This window comes from Marmota marmota, unplaced genomic scaffold (genome assembly GCF_001458135.2).
Source record: "Marmota marmota marmota unplaced genomic scaffold, marMar, whole genome shotgun sequence".
NCBI classification, from domain to species: domain Eukaryota; kingdom Metazoa; phylum Chordata; class Mammalia; order Rodentia; family Sciuridae; genus Marmota; species Marmota marmota.
In genome coordinates, this window is record NW_025999880.1 from 1,385,245 (window position 1) to 1,401,264 (window position 16,020).

General features: G+C 43.6%; 2 protein-coding genes across 2 annotated transcripts in view; both read right to left on the reverse strand.

Moving 5' to 3' along the window:
- Nucleotides 1–8,666, reverse strand: part of Aatf (apoptosis antagonizing transcription factor) — a 106,418-nt gene extending 97,752 nt beyond the window's left edge. The window contains exons 1-4 of the mRNA XM_048787183.1: nt 8,398–8,666; nt 7,189–7,380; nt 4,686–5,114; nt 3,952–4,089 (exon numbers count right to left, since the gene is read on the reverse strand). Coding sequence (XP_048643140.1) covers nt 3,952–4,089; nt 4,686–5,114; nt 7,189–7,380; nt 8,398–8,488 — 850 coding nt within the window. The 5' untranslated portion in view covers nt 8,489–8,666. The remainder of the gene's footprint in view (nt 1–3,951; nt 4,090–4,685; nt 5,115–7,188; nt 7,381–8,397) is intronic.
- Nucleotides 8,667–13,034: 4,368 nt separating this feature from the next.
- The window catches only part of Lhx1 (LIM homeobox 1), a 7,180-nt gene continuing 4,194 nt past the window's right edge, over nt 13,035–16,020 (reverse strand). The window contains exons 4-5 of the mRNA XM_015495848.2: nt 15,266–15,431; nt 13,035–14,872 (exon numbers count right to left, since the gene is read on the reverse strand). Coding sequence (XP_015351334.1) covers nt 14,493–14,872; nt 15,266–15,431 — 546 coding nt within the window. The 3' untranslated portion in view covers nt 13,035–14,492. The remainder of the gene's footprint in view (nt 14,873–15,265; nt 15,432–16,020) is intronic.

The following is a 16,020-nucleotide window of genomic DNA, read 5'->3' on the forward strand; positions in this document are numbered from 1 at the left end:
CCCCCCCCCCAAAAAAAAAAAATCAATGTATTTTTTGTGTGTGGGTACACTACTGGAAATTGAACCCAGGGGTGTTTTACCATTGAGCTACACCCACAGCCCCCTTTTTTACTTTTTTTATTTTTTGGTACCAAGAATTAAACCCAGGGGCACTTAACCACTGATCTCCAGCCCTATTTTGTATTTTATTTAGAGACAGGGTCTTAACTGAGTTGCTTAGGGCCTTGCTAAACTGCAGAGGCTGGCTTTGAACTTGCAATCTTCCTGCCTCAGTCTCCTTGAGCTGCTAGATTACAGGCGTGAGCCACGTCACTGGGCCCCTTTTTTATTTTTGAGACAGGATCTCAGTAAGTTGCCAAGGCTGGCCTCGAACTTAGGATTTTCCTGTCTCAGCCTCCCAAGAAGCTGAGATCATAGGCATCTTCTTAAAAATGTCTCTGAAATCACTTCATGGTCCAAGAGCTCTAATTATCAACATAATAACTCCAAGGTAACTAGGCACTTAGTGCATGTATTGGAGAAGCAGAAAGAGAAGAAAACATTTGTTTGATTTCTAAAAAGTGAAGTTCAAGGAGCTAAAGGTACAATGACTTGGCATTCAGGAGTTTACTGTGCTAGAATATAGCTAGAAGTCTGCTGTTTTAGAAGCTATAGTTAAGGACATGAGAGTAAATAGTAGTACAAGGAGAATATATATTAAGAAAACACAACCCAAGGACAGGATTTTAAATGCAATGAAGTTACAGTGAAAGGGTAAAAGAAAAACATGAGAACAGATCAGAAAGATAGGAGAACCCAAATGGCATCTGTAGTATCATCAAAGCCAAAGGGAAATATTTCAAGGTAAGGTAAATGCTTCAGGAAGGCAAGAATGCAGCTTGACAATAAGAAAATCTTCAGCCACCTTTCCATGGTATTATGAGAGGTCAAAACCAAATTATAAGTACAGACTATAACACTACCTACCTTCCAGAACAAATAGCTAATATAAATATAAATTAATTTATAATTTAATTTAAATTATACAGAGAAGCTGAATACTAATAAAAAGTTTAAAAACCACTGAAGACAATGGGGATGATGGTTAGTTACACTGATGACTATTTACATGAACATTGCCAAATGCCTTTTAGCAGAAAAAGATAATACTAATACCTAACATTAATGGCATCATGTGTGTCAGACATTGTGTTAATACTTTATATTGATTGTCATTTAATCCTCATAACCATATTATCCCCATTTTATTATGAAGTAACTTGTCCAAGGTCACAGAGCTAATCCACTGCTGAGATGGAATCAAAACCCAGGTAGTCTATCCTGTAAGACCAAACAAATGAAGAGATTTAATTAAAAACAGTAAGTTCCAGTGTTTCTTCTGAAGTTGGTATAAATTTAGCTTATATTCCATATCAGCTAGTTATCTAACATGGTATAAACTGGCAATCCAGAATAATGTAGCCAAGCCAGGCATGGTGGTGCACACCTGTAATCCCTCAGCTCAGGAGGCTGAGATAGGAGGATAGTGAGTTGAAAGCCAGTATCAGCAAAAGAGAGGGCTAATAAGCAACTCAGTGAGACCCTGTCTCTAAATAAAATGCAAAATATACAAAATAAAGCTGAGAATTAAAAACAAGATTAAAAAATAAATAAGTAAATAAAGCTGGAGATGTAGCTCAGTGGTTGAGTACCCCTAAATTCTAGGTATTAGCTCCCCATCCTCTCAAAACGTGACACTAAGCTTTTCTTTCTTCTTCTTCCACCACAAGCCACCCTGTCAAATTAATAGGCAATGTCAGATTAACTGAGTTCACCAATGAGGCAAAGAGGCAACTAATTACATACTAAAAAAGATAGACTAAAATGATTGGAAATATTATAAAATAAAAGTTAATTGATCAATGGCTAAAGGAACTAAGTGGTATCCAAGAGTAAGAATGTGTCCATTAATGCTAACCCTTGAGCTACCTATATTTTAAGATAAATTTTTTTAAAAAAAGAAAAAACTCAAGTAAGACTAATAATGAACAACAAAATGGAAAAGACCTTTATCATAAAACATTTAAGATATGTAATCCAGAGCAGTTTAGACCTCATTCAAAGGCATTCCAGAAATTAGGGTACTAGGGCATTAAAAATAGCAGAGAAGTGCTCCAAAAATCTCAGAAAATGTGAAACCATCAATGTATCATCTCTTTTTTTTTTTTAATTTTTTAATACTTATTTATTAGTTTTTGGCGGACACAACATCTTTGTTTGTATTGGTGCTGAGGATCGAACCCAGGCCGCATGCATGCCAGGCGAGCGCGCTACGGCTTCAGCCACATCCCAGCCCCTGTATCATCTCTTTTGAGGAAGAAGGAAAAGCTGGGGCAGGGGTATAAAAGACCCACCCTCACAATAGATACAGGAGGGTTTTAGAAGGATTGCCCAGACTTTTCACATAGAAAACAGATTTCAAGCATGTCAGGACACAAAAACTAACAACTGGACCCTAGGAAGTCATTCCAAATTAAACCTGATATTCTCCTATACACTAAACATTCACAAAATTCCCTTTCCTAGAAATCCTATACACATACTTTAAACGGTTTCAAGTGGTCCCACGTAGAGACAGATGTCAAATTAGATATCCTCCCAAGGTCCCTTGCAATTCTTAACTCCATAAGTTTTTTTAAAAATTTTTGAGACAAGGTCTTGCCATGTGACCTACCCTGGCCTCAAACCCCTGGGCTTAAGGTAACCTCTTCCTCAGTCTCCCAGGCAGCTGGAACTACAGGTGTATGTCAGCAGACTTGGATCTCAGTTTTTGTTTTGTTTTGTTGTGGTGCTGGAGATAGAACCCAGGACCTCGTGCATGCAAGGCAAGCACTCTACTAACTGAGATCCCCAGGGCCTTGTGCAAGCAAGGCAAGCACTCTACCAACGGAGATCCCCAGCCCTGGATCTCAGTTTTAAAGAGCAAATGAAAATACTAAGTCCAAGCATGCAAATACAAAATAGTGATTCCAACCACAGAACACTCACCCCAAATCTCCCTATGCCCAGTCCTTCAGTGCCACTGAGCACACAGGAGGCAGTGTGGTGCAGAAGAAAGTCTCCTAGATCATGAGGCACAAAAGCTGGAGTTTTGTCTCTGCCATTCATGAACAAGCTCTGTAACTTTGGGCAAGTCATTTTCTCTAGGCCTCAGTTCTCTCATCTGTAAAATGAGGGAATTTGGAATCAAATAATCTCTAAATTCTTTTTCTCCCTAGAATTCTTCTGACTTTATAGCTCAGTATTTTTTCCCAAAACTTATTCCTCCCTCTGCAGACATCACTTATCCTCACTTTTTGCCACCCAAAGGAAGATCTAAGATCACTTTAGCATGTTATTCTAAAAAACCTCCCAAAGGCAGGCATCTTTTAAATACATGATACAAACAACTTGAATGAACTGACTTTAATCACTCATACTCTGCCTTTTGTTCTACACCAGTGGGTTTTCAAATAATATTCCCTAAGCATTAAAGAAATAACTTAAAAGCCAGCATGGAGACTGAGGCAAGAGGATCACAATTCATTGCCAGCCTAGTGAGACCCTATCTCAAAATAAAAAATAATAAAAAGGGCTAGGGATGTAGCTAAGTGGTAGAGTGCCCCTGAATTCAATCTCCAGAACCCCCACTCCAAAAAAGGAAGCAACTGTGAAAGCAAGGGGAGAATGGGGACAAGAGCAGGCAAGAAGAAAGTGGATTAGATAAGGCTCAAGCAACCAATCCATTTTAATCAAAAGTGTCATTTGATGAATGGATCATAATGCTATTTTTAGAAGAGTAGAAACCACTGTTCTATACCATAATATCATTAAAATAAAATATTCTCTTTTTCCTTTACATTTATCCCAATATATCCCAATGTGCCTCAGTAGTTGCTTCTAAATATCCCAATATGGGATAAGTAATCTTACTATTTTTTAAGGCGCTGGCAAACTCTGGGCCACCTTTGTCCTTGAAAACAGGAAAAACATCTGGTTGAGGCAGCTGATTGGTTGTCAACAGAGCTTTTTGTAGTTTGATCCTTCCTTCCAAGAGCTGGTCCCACAGTGCTAAGAAAGAAGAAAAGAGGACCCCACCTCTGAGTTATAAAATATTCTGGAATAAGGATAGGGGAGGGACAGGAAATCATACCAGTCTCTAAGCAACACAGCTTTATCAGTTTCATGCCATGGAAACACTCTTTATTTTAGAAAATAAATTCCATATCTTGGAAGCAAATATTTGCTATAAGAAAGGGAAATCTAAAGCCCAAGGAAAGAAGAAAACACTCTCTTCTTCAATCTTCCACAGTTGCCACAAGTACTAGAGCAGAACCAGCTAAGCAGCTCAGTGCAGAAACGGCTGGCTAAGCATGGTGGAACAGGGCTTTAGGCCTTTGGGTAAGTGAGGCATGTCACAAACTAATTGGAAGAACACCAAAGAGACAGACCAGCCAAAATCAAACAAAAAAAAAGTTGCCAAAATGCATATACTTTGGGGCTGGGGTTGTGGCTCAGTGGTAGAGTGCTTGACTAGCATGTGCGAGGCACTGGGTTCGATTCTCAGCACCTCATATAAATAAATGAATAAAATAAAGATCCATCAACATCTAAAAAAAATGCATATATTTCTGAAAAACAAGTAACCAATAAAACCACATACAGACCTATCTGATTTTTCACTGCTCTTCCTTTCTCCACTTCCTCAGAAACCTTGACACTGGAGAAGGTCATCACCACACCATCATCTTCACTGCTCTTGTCTCCAGCCCTGTCTTCCTCACTCTCACCCTCCCCGTCTTCCTCGCCGTCACCTTCTTCCATGCCACTCTCTTCCTCTTCATCTTCTTCCTCTTCACTGCTCCCAAGGTCATCCATTCCCTTGGCAAATTTCTCAAAGTCACTAATGCTCTGGAAACTGAAGCCTGGTGTTTCTGCAGAGAGGCTTCTACTCTTCTTCCTCCCTGCCAGGCTGCTCTCCCCATTGTCCGCAGAATCCTGTTCCTCAGCAGTACTCGCGTCATCCTCATCAGATTCCTCAAGACCCAGTCCCTCTGAATCTCCATCTCCAGACCCTTCCTCAGGTATTTCATCATCTGAACCAGATGGGAGGGAAAAAAGAAAAAAATGGGCGTTACCTGAAGAAAAACACCAAGCCATATCTTTTTCATTTCAACTGAAGAACTTGGCACCTCATAGGGGGAAAATTTTATTATGGTACACAATTCAACAAATATTTATTACTACTAAAATGCTATAAATAGAACATGGGTCTAACTCTAAGACAATATTCTACAAGGAAGAATTAAAAGTGCTTTGACAAAATTTCAATAACCATAAGGAGAGACAAATATTAACTCTGGTACAAGTGAATTTAGGAAGACTATAAGGAAGCTGGGTGTGATTACATATGCCTGTAATCCCAGCTACTCAGTAGGCTGAGGCAGGAGAATCATGAGTTCAAGGTCAGGCTCAGCAATTTAGCAAGACCCTAAGCAACTCAGCGAAACCCTTTCTCTAAATAAAATTTATAAAGAGCTGGAAATGTGGCTCAGTGGTTAAGTAGCCCTGGTTTCAATCCCCAGTATCAAAAAATGAAATAAAACAGATATACGTATACTTAAAGACACAGACAATGCTGTCAAACATAAATACAGAATGGGCATGGTGGCATACATTCACAATCCAGCAACTCAGGAGGCTGAGGGAGAAAGATCGCCAAGTTTGACAGAAGCCTCAGAAACTTAGCAAGACCCTGTCTCAAAATTTAAGAAAGAGTTAAGTACCCCTAAGGTTCAATCTCTGATACCCAAAAATATATAGATGCATATACAAGGTCCTGAGTTCAATCCCCAGCACTGCAAGGAATATACATACTTTTATAAATACAAAAACTAAGTGCAAAACCATCAAATAATCTTTTAAATTCTTTAAATGTACACCATTTCTGAGACTAAGAAACAAACAACACAGTGGTTAAGTGTTTAGAACTTGAGCTGGGTACACGCCTATAATCTCAGCTACTCAGGTGGTGAGGCAAGAAGATCACAAGTTCAAAGCCATCCTGGGCAACTAAGCAAGATCTTGCCTCAAATTAAAAAAGGGCTGGGGATGTAGCTCAGTGATAGAGCACCCTTGGGTTTAATCCCTTGTACCACAAAAAATTTAAAAACACTACAGAACTTAGAATCAGACTGTCTCTTCTGAATCATGGCTCTTCCTCTTAAAAACCATATGATTCTGAACAAGTTATTTAACTAATTGGCCCCTCACTTTCTTCATCTGTAAAATGGGGATAAATAATAACAATGGAGCTACTGAGAGTACTAAATAAAAAGATACAGGTAGCAATAATGGTGACAATATTTTTTGAGGATATACTGTATTCCAGGCTCTCAGATCTACAGTGGATGACATGTGATGAGAGTTCTACAAAATTATCATATTTGTCTCATGACTGGTCCCTTCATCAGTCTCTAGACAAAGAATATGAAATGAGCTTATCAGAAGCTCCCAGAATTACATCAAGGACTAAATCATAGATATCATAACCCAAATGATAGTTTGTTTTTTTTTTTATGTTGTCTGTGGATTCTCAATATGGCATTCCTGACCTCCCTAAAGGAAAACAAATGGTATCCTAAATAATCACCATATCCAGCCCCTTTTTCCACCATGAGCAACTTACAATTATTTAAAACTGTAAGCTCATATCCTCCCAACTTTTTTACAGGGAAGAGGGAAGCATTATGTTATTCTTACAAGGACAAAATATGAGTTTCACAAATAACTAATACTATATACTTGTCAATATAAGACCTGAAAAACAAAAGGGAAAGGGCCACAACTGAGCCAAACATGCTCATTAGATACCATACTTCTTTGACAAATAATCCTTTCCAGTATGCATTACCTTTTCTTTCACACCATTTTAGGGTGAACCATTAATATGAACCTAAATATAGCAACTTGATCACTCTGGGTTTTAGATTCCTGGTGAAGTGAAATGAAGAAACCTCTAGATCCTTTCCAAATACCAAATCATTGCTCTCTTCTAACAGATAGAGACACACAGATTTGCAGAGCATCAAAAATTAAAAGAAAAAAGAAAAAAAGATTTATCCTGAAGAATTAGGGAAGAAAGAGCTCCATGCAAATAAATTCACTCACCAGATGAACCTGGCAAAGTCAGCTCCCAATGGTCTTCCTTCCAAGCTTTTCTAGAAGTAGTCTTGCCAGAATATCTTTTGTCTGTGTCCAATAGGGAGGTTGATGCCAGTTTTCTAATACTACCCACTGCCTGGAAATCACCTTCTCCATCTTCCCCTTCATCAAACCTGTCAATCACTCTGGCAGCAGTGGCTGGGAGAGGGAAAAGTAATCAGAGTCTCAGGTTAGGAAGAACATTAATAAGACCTCTGTTAAACTCTTTCAATTCATACTCCAATGCCCTCTACAAAAATCCCCATCAAGTTCCAGAAATAGGGAACGCATTACTTCTCCAGGTAGATCACTTATCTTATTGATGTTTCTAAACAGAAGGCTGACTCCTTCTAATAGTGAATACATATCTATATTTATATTTACTATCTTGGATCCTGTAAAATTAGTCTAATTCCCCTTGCATGTAGACACCGACTCCAATATCTTAAATCAGCCATCAAGTTCTATCTTCACTCCACCCCTCTTTCGGAGAGTTTCCTTCTCCCTATCCTGGCTCAACAGCCCCGGGTTCCTTCAACTGATATTCCTAAGGCACGGTTCAGACTCACATTTATCCCTCATTATTATCCCTTCCTCACACTTCTCTGACCTAAGTCTAAAGCAGGATTATTCCCAGCTAGACCTTGAACATCCAGCTTACAGAACAGTGGTATGTTGTCAGCCCCCGAGCAAGCATCTTGAGACCTAAAGAGGCTTAAACAGAATCAGGGAATACTACTTTTTCCTTCGTTCTCCAAGCAAGTTTTTAGAGGCGGCCTGACTTCGGACAACAAAAAACAAAAACTGATGAGCACTTCTTCCACCAAAGGTCAGTGCCCGTCAGGACTTCCTGAAAGATAATTTCCAACCTGCTACCGGCCTGCTGCCACACTCTGGTTTCCTCCAACAGCCCTCGACCAACTTTAACCAGCTCTTGGCTGGAGTGCTGGGGATGAGTCCGGAACCGCCCACCCACTGGGACACCAAATCTAGAGGGCAGGTCGAAAGAAGCCGAAGTTCTCCTCCCGAGTCCGGGGGCAACCCTCGAAGGAGGCAATTTTCCTCTAAAAGAGTAGGAGAGGCGGCGAGTCACGGCTGCAAACCCCTCACACGCCACCCCGATCCCCGCCAGGCAGAGCCCACAGCTCGACACGTGGCCCGCCTGTCAGGCCTCACCCTCCTCCGGGTCGGCCTCTGGATCCGCCTCTCGCGGTCGCGGATTCAACAACTGTTCCAGTTGCAGGGCCAGGGGCTGCGTTCCCGCCATCGTCACCAGGTCCGGGTCCGCGCTGTGTACGTGAACGTGCGGCCCAAGCCCCTGTCCGAACGCTCTATCCCAGGCCAGAAGCTCTCGGTCAGACACTCCTCCGCAACACAGCCAGGGACCGCGCGGAGCCTGGAGCTCAGCTCCAGATCGGCAACTTCCGGGAGGCGCGCGCGGGAGGGGGCGGGGCCTGCAGTGTCACTACGGCGTTGCTAGGTTGAAGGCGGAAGCGCGCGGAAGGCTTAAGGGATTGTGGCCCTACGAACGCGTGTGCGCGTGCGCGTGCGTCGAGGTAGCGTGTGGAGAGGTGCGGGAGCGCGCGGTGGCACGTGACTGCCTCTGGCTCGGAGCGTTGATTGCGTTGCGCGCAGCCCTTGTGCCCTTGCACAAAATATGCCTCAAGCTTTGTGTGAGGTTCGTTTAAGAATAAAGCGTAGTGTAACCGTGGCCCAGGGTGGCTGCTTTGGGAAGAAGGAAACCTTGGGTGCGTACTCACAGAGGCATGCACTGGGACCCAAAAGAGATTTGGCTTTTCATAATTTAGAGGAATCTGAGTCCGGGAATACGCTTCCCACTCCTGGGTGGCTGGGATATGGAAATCCTATGTCAGGGATGTGTATGTATGTGTAAGTGGAGGCAAACTACTGGGTTCTTTATAAGTAGGAATAATTAGGAATCACTATGTGCACAAATAGAGATGGTTTCTGTAGCTTCTCCAAGCAGTCTTGCCTGAGCAAGGAAAAGGGGTGAAGTGGGGATTATTCTAGTGCACGCTCGGTATTTGATATCTTTACTACTTAGAGATGAAGGAGTACTCAGACACCTGAAACTGAGGCATAAATGTGAAAATTTTTTAAAAATCTAAAAAACTCAGGTTCACTTTTAGAGGGGTAGACTCAAAATATAAAGACAATAGAACAGATATAATTGCACCCAGACACATGGAAAGATGCAGCCCCTTTACAATGTCTTCTCTTCATTGAGCTTTCCCTGACTGCCCACTATGTGGCAGGCACTGCTAGATGAGATACAAGATGAGTAAGTTAGCTTCTCTACCACAGTGATCAGCCTAGGGGGACAGACAAACATGTAAACATAAACTGCAATAAAGAATGATAAGACTGACTAGACTACAAAGTGATCTATCCTTCCAGTATCTGTTGGAGGTCACTTGCAAAGACCTAGAACCAGCTAAATAGAAAAACTGCCTCAAAAGGATCCAGAAAAAAAGACATTAGGGATGCACTAAGAAAGGGAAGTGCCTCTTCTTGAGTACTGTCTGAGCCAGTTAGACCCCACAGCTGAACAACCTGAGCAGCTTTTAGGTCCCCAATGTCTCCTATGTCAGAACCCAAAGTCTTCGTATACCCCCAGATCAAGCAATGAAAGGAGGGACTTTAGTCCCTCCCCACATCCCTGTTCTATGTGGCTCTTCAATGAAGTCAACCATAGCTGCAGAGAGTAAGGAAACCCTGTCTTAGGGTAACCCCCTCTGATAGGGAAGGGAAAGAAGGCCAGGCTATGCAAGGGAACGCAGATGAAGAAAACCTCTTTTTGCCATCTGTGAGAAGACTCAGGCTATGAGTGCAAGTTTTGGTTTTTAAATGTATCCTGTATAATTTCAGTCTTGTACCTGCATCTGGGCCTCTAGAGCAAAAATATGCTCTTCAATTTTCCACAAGGTGCTATTACTCTGGCTTCAAAAATGTTTCCTCCATTATACATTTGGAAAATGAACTCCCCCAATCCCATTCCCTTTCTATTTGGGGCACTAATTGTGCTTAGAAATCTGGTCTTCCAGATAGAGAGAAAGGAAAAAAGGGAGAGGGAGGTGAGGCAGGGTAGAGACCTCCTCTAAATATCAATCAAAAAGGACACTGGTAGCTCATATGGGGCTGGGCTGGGCAAACACTCAGCAGAAAATGCCAAAGACCTGCTTAACTACTTTCCCTTCTCTGTCCTACTCTCTATTGACTTGGGAATTCTTTTTAGGAAAGAATCAAGAGCACTCCTGTCGTACACATTCCCAAAATGTTTTCCCCTGCTTTCTTACCCTATACTGAGAGTAAGAAATTAGAAGAAAGAATTCTAGGACTTCGGATACAACTGAGAGAAGTTAAGACATAGGCTTAGAAGAGAAACCTCTCAAATGCTCCATCTGAGGGTCCCTCCCTAATTGCATTTTAGTTTCTTGAGATGTGGAGGAAGGGCTTCCATATCAAGATGGGTGGGGTGGGGGTGGAAATAGAAGGTAGACTAAAGGAGGGAATGTTTTAGACTATACCTCCCTGGAAGAAATTTCCACCTCTGAGTGCTCTAGAAATGAGAGCAGATGAGGTGAGCAGAGAGATGAGAATAAAAGGAGCAGTCTTCCAAAAGAAGACTGTCTTCTGGAGAGAAGGCAAGAGGTTCTCCTGTTTCTCCTGGCTCACAATCCCCCTGCCTACTAAGTTAGCTGCAAAGTAGCAGGCAGATGTAAGGAGCATCAGAGAATGGGCAGAGGTGACGTTAGACATTCCCACCAACTGTTTGCTTGACCAGAAGTTTCAAGAGTTTAGGGGAAAACCAGATCCCAACCTGTCTCTCTTATCAGACTTCATCAAACCCCAGGTCCCAGACCCGTGGCGATGCTTGTCCAGGTTCTCCTCATGCTCTTTCCCCAACTTGTCCCGCACCAAAGCAAAATTGCCTAGTGTTGGCTGGCCAGCCGGGAGAAGTTGGATGGGTGAGCTTTTGAAGCTCCTTCGCCCGGAGCCCAAGGCAGCTTCCCGACGCTGGAATCCTGAGAGCAGGTGGCAGGAGGCATAGAAGTGGCGACCTTAAGATGGCCGCAGGGAGAAACCAGGCTGCCAAACTGGGTCTGAGAGGAGGCTGACCTCCCGGGCAAGAGGGGACCGCAGTGCTGCTTCTCTTCCGCCGGCGCGCCTCTCCCGGGAGCTCCGCGGAGGACGGTGTAGCACTTCCCTGCACTTTAGGGCAAGAAGTGTGGCAGCGCCGGCGTTGAAGAGAAGGGGATCAGACCCTGCCATTTCTAGAACTTTTCTTCCAGGGCCTTTGGCATCAAATTAGACTGCTGAGCATTGCCACCTGTTCTGGTACTCGCCAGGATTCACAGTACCGAGCTGAGAGGACAGACTGCCACGGAGTTAGAATTGAATCCACACCGCGTACCCAACTCTGAAACGCTTCTTATCAAATACCCCGATACCACAATAAAGCTGCTAAATAATTCAGCAGCCTTGATAGGAAAATGCAGCCTCCGATGAGCATACGTTCAGTTAAATGAATGTCTTTAAGGGGGAGGGGATAGAGGTGGTGGCTGTAACGAATAAGTTAGCTATGATTTAATGTATATAAATGCGAAAAGGGCAAAAACAAGCCGATTCGGTGATTGCATATAAAGCAGATGAAGAAAATGTGGTGTATGCCGAGGATAGGAGTTTCAAAGTCTCCCTTGTATTTCATAATTTTTTATTTGTGAAAGAACACTGCCAGATTCCTCCCTGATAGTGCCCCCTCTCGCATTTGATAAGCCATCATAGGGATGCAGTGAAATATTGCTCATTTTAAAGCCTTCTCTGCAGGAAAGATAAAGTTGGCTGTGTCTTAACAAAATACGAAAACAGTGCTGGAAATTACACACTATTTAATGTAAAAACTTTGATTTAAAAAAAAATAAGCAAATAAATAAGCCAGACTGAAACCTAGGTGATATGGAAAAGAAATTTTGGAACTCTAATAGCCTCTGATATTAAAACACATACATAGACCCAAGCACAAGTATTTCATAGTAGATAAAATATTCAAATTCTTTCCATTTCTAATGAAGGTTTGGAAGGACTTGAACTACTTTTCAGAATCTACTGGCAATTCCCAGTTGAAATTTGATTTTTCTGTTAGTTATTTTTCTTCATCTTTCAGAGAAACTTACTATGTATCTTGTGCCAGACAAAATAGTTTTCCTTCTGGGGAACTTCAAATGTAACAGATACTATAAAATAACAATTTCATATCAGTTCTGTGAAAGGGATTAAAGTATTTCATTTCTAGCTATACTGTGCATTCATTTTACATTATCTTTCAAACCCCCAAATTAGAAAGTAGGATTACTATGGGAAATGAATTGAAACTAAAAAGGAACATCTCTAACTATATTTACAAGTATCTGACATTCCCAAGCCCAGTTTTGCATGTACAGAGAGAAGGGGAGAGAGAATGCTCTGGATCTCATGCCTAATCACAGGCTGGGACCACTCATTTTTTTTTTAGCCATGGATTTCATTTCTATTTTAAATTCTATATTAACTTATCAACAATTATCTCTTCAACTGTATCAGTTAAATCCACAGAGTACAAATCTGTATTTAATAGCAGCGGGAAGCCATGGAGTAAAGCTTGGCTGGCATTAGTGGAGGAGTTCAGCCACAGCCAAGGCAAAAACAGATACATCAGCCCAATCCTGCTTCTCTTCTAGCTTCTGAGACCCACTCAGTACCCCTCAGGGCTTCCCTCTAGTCAACTGAAATCATCAAATACCACACCAATTATCTAAACATCAGGTTTTCTATTTTTATTAAAAACTCACAAATTTATTCAACATGTTTTCTTTCATACAGTGAATGGTCTAATATGCACTGGAGGTCACACAAGCTTAGGTTTATTAGAACAATAAAAGACATATGAGAAATTTAATATATGAAGAAAAAAGTAGCAGCTGTTGACTGCATATTTGACCATAAAATTTAAATATTTTGGACTTTTATTTTAAAGACACAAAAATAAAACCTGTGTGGGTCTATATAAGTCATATTAACAATTCCATGAATGTTCAACAGGACTAAAAATTAGCAAAGATGTTTTTTTTTTTAAACCTTGTAACACTTTTTTTTTTTTAACACTTTCTCAGGTTGCTGGTGCCAGGCACCTTTACAGTATTTGTGCTATAATTATTCTATTTGGCAACTGTCTGAATATCATGTTTTCTTTGCCTCGCGTAAACAACACTTTTTTACATACTAGCACAGTGAGCCAAAAGCCCTGCAAATCTGTCAGAACATCTACAGGAAAAGAAAAATAACAATTTTGGTTGATTGCTCAAAACATTTTTTTGAACAAGAGGTTTCAAAACAGGATATATTAGTAAAACACTGAACTCCTGAATTTAACATTATACGTAAACAGTTGACTGTTTTTAGTTCAATAGTCTTTTTTTAACTTTTGTATGTAAAGGTAGAATACTTTTCTTGTACAGCCGATGTTCAAGTCATTTTACTGAGTGGTCTGGCTGGAGACCATCCTAACCAGTGTGTTTGTGTGTATCTCTGCGTGTAGAGCTTTGTGAAGGTAGAAGAGTTGATACTGAGGGCTTTACATTTAGAATTTTGCAATTTTGGCAAAAAAAAAAAAAAAAAAAAAAAACCCAGACAAAAAATATATATATATAGTCCCACCTGATGCACAGCAGGTCGGTGTTTCTGAAGCTATAAGAGTTTGTTGTCGCTGTCGCTGAACTCTGAGACACTAACAGGGGATATCTCAGGGCTCCAACCCTTCGGGCTGGCCCGGGAGCGCGCCGGCGGCTTCGCCTCCCTCACCTGGCTGCGCGCCTCACAGCCTCCCTCCCCAAGGCTCCCGGCATCACCAATGGCTGAGTGCGCCTGCGGCTCTCAGGATGTCTTTCTGCCGCCCGACGGCCAGGGACACAAGCCTGTGGATCTGTCCAGTGATACCGGTTCTGGTGGGGGAGAGTTCTGCATTTCCCTTCCGGAGCCCCAGTTCTGAACCTTGCCATCCAGTGCGCACATCCCAGTCCCGCCTGGAAACGGATTTGGATCCCATTTTGTGTCCCCCTTTCCCATCTGGTCTCCCCAGACCAAGAATGGTCCCCGAGGCTGGAGGAAGTGGGGCAGGAGGCTTGTTTCTTATGTTTTTTGTTTTTTTTCTATTTTTCTTAAATAAAAGTTCATTTCTGTACAACCAGGAACTCCACGAACCGTGAGAGACCCCGCTACCACACGGCCGCCTCGTTCATTTCAGGGGGGTGAGACAGGTGGTTTCCGTAGCTCGCCCCTCCATTAACCGACAGTGAGGAGAAGGGCGGGCTGGGCCCGAAGACCTCAGCCGACATGGAGTGCAGAGACCCAGGCAGGCTGGGCTCTGGGCTGGGTGAGTCCCCTGGGGGATGCGCCAGGATATCGGTGAACCGCTGCGCGTCGCTGGACGGATGATGGCCGGGCAGAGGGTGTTCCAGGCCTCCCAGAGGCGTCCCGGACGGCCCCGAAGACGGCACAAAAGGTAGGTCCACTGGTGTTTGGGCTTGTGACGACGGGGGACCTTGCGGGAAGAAGTCGTAGTTGCCCCCAGGACCGTAGTACTCACTCTGGTAATCTGCAGAGTGGCAGAAAGGAGGATATCAGGGCAAGGGGCCCCGGGACTGTCAGGACAGGAAGGGCGTGAAGGCGAGCAGGTGACCGAGCACAGGGGGCCCCAGGGTGGGGGCACTAGATGTTTATGGGGGGAGGATCCTGTGGGTCTGGGAGCACAGAGGAGAATTTTGCGCAAAGACAGCCGCTAGTCCCCCCTACCGGCTCACTTTCCTAGTTCAAAGTGAGGAATTTGACCCTTGGTCTCACCACCTCCCCCGAATTTATTCCCAGCCTTTAGCCTTCTCTCCCCTGAATCTTCTCTTCTCTAAGCAAAGGGTGCCTCCCGTGCTGCCACCCGCTTCCAGCGAAGCCAGTCCCGGCCTGGCGGTGCCCTGCCACTCGGCCGCGCACCCACCTCCATAAAAGGAGAAGGGGCCGTTGGGGATGAGTTCGCCCGGTTCCAGGCGGTCCACTAGCGGCCGCATCCGGCGCGGACTGCGGAAGAAGGCGTGGCGCCGGGCTCCTAGCGCGCTCAGCTGCTTCATCCTGCGTTCCTTGGAGCGCCGGTTCTGGAACCAGACCTGAAGCACACATGCCGCAGAGTGAAGCCGCGGAAACTCCACTCCCCAGTCCGCGTGTGCGGCGGGACCCAGCCCCTCACCCCTCTAATACCCGACTCGCGACGCTGGGCTTCCCGGGCGTGGTATGAAATTGGTGGTGGGGTCTCTGAGTAGGACCGCGCAGGGCAGACACTGAGCCAAATGTGGGCAGGATTCCCGACTGGGGGATGTTGTGTAGCCGCATTGTTTCCAACAGTCATACTGTCACAGTTACAGCTTCTGAGGGGCTATACACCCCTATTCACTAAACCGCTTCAAAACAGTATCACGCACACAGCTTCCCTTTCACGATTCCTTGAAGCGACCCCCCCCCAACCCGCCACTGCCCACAACCCCGTGATAGTGACGGAGACACAGGCGGCTTCCTACTGACTCGGTTTCCCAAGGGTAGTGACCAAAATCACCATCTTCTCTTCACACCTACGCACAAACTCTCTGCCAAATACTTATCCACTGCCTCTCACTAATTGTGATCACAGTGACACGGACACACAAGCCCCCCCCCCCCCGATTCATACACACAGATTGGCCACCGGCCTCTCAAAGGTCC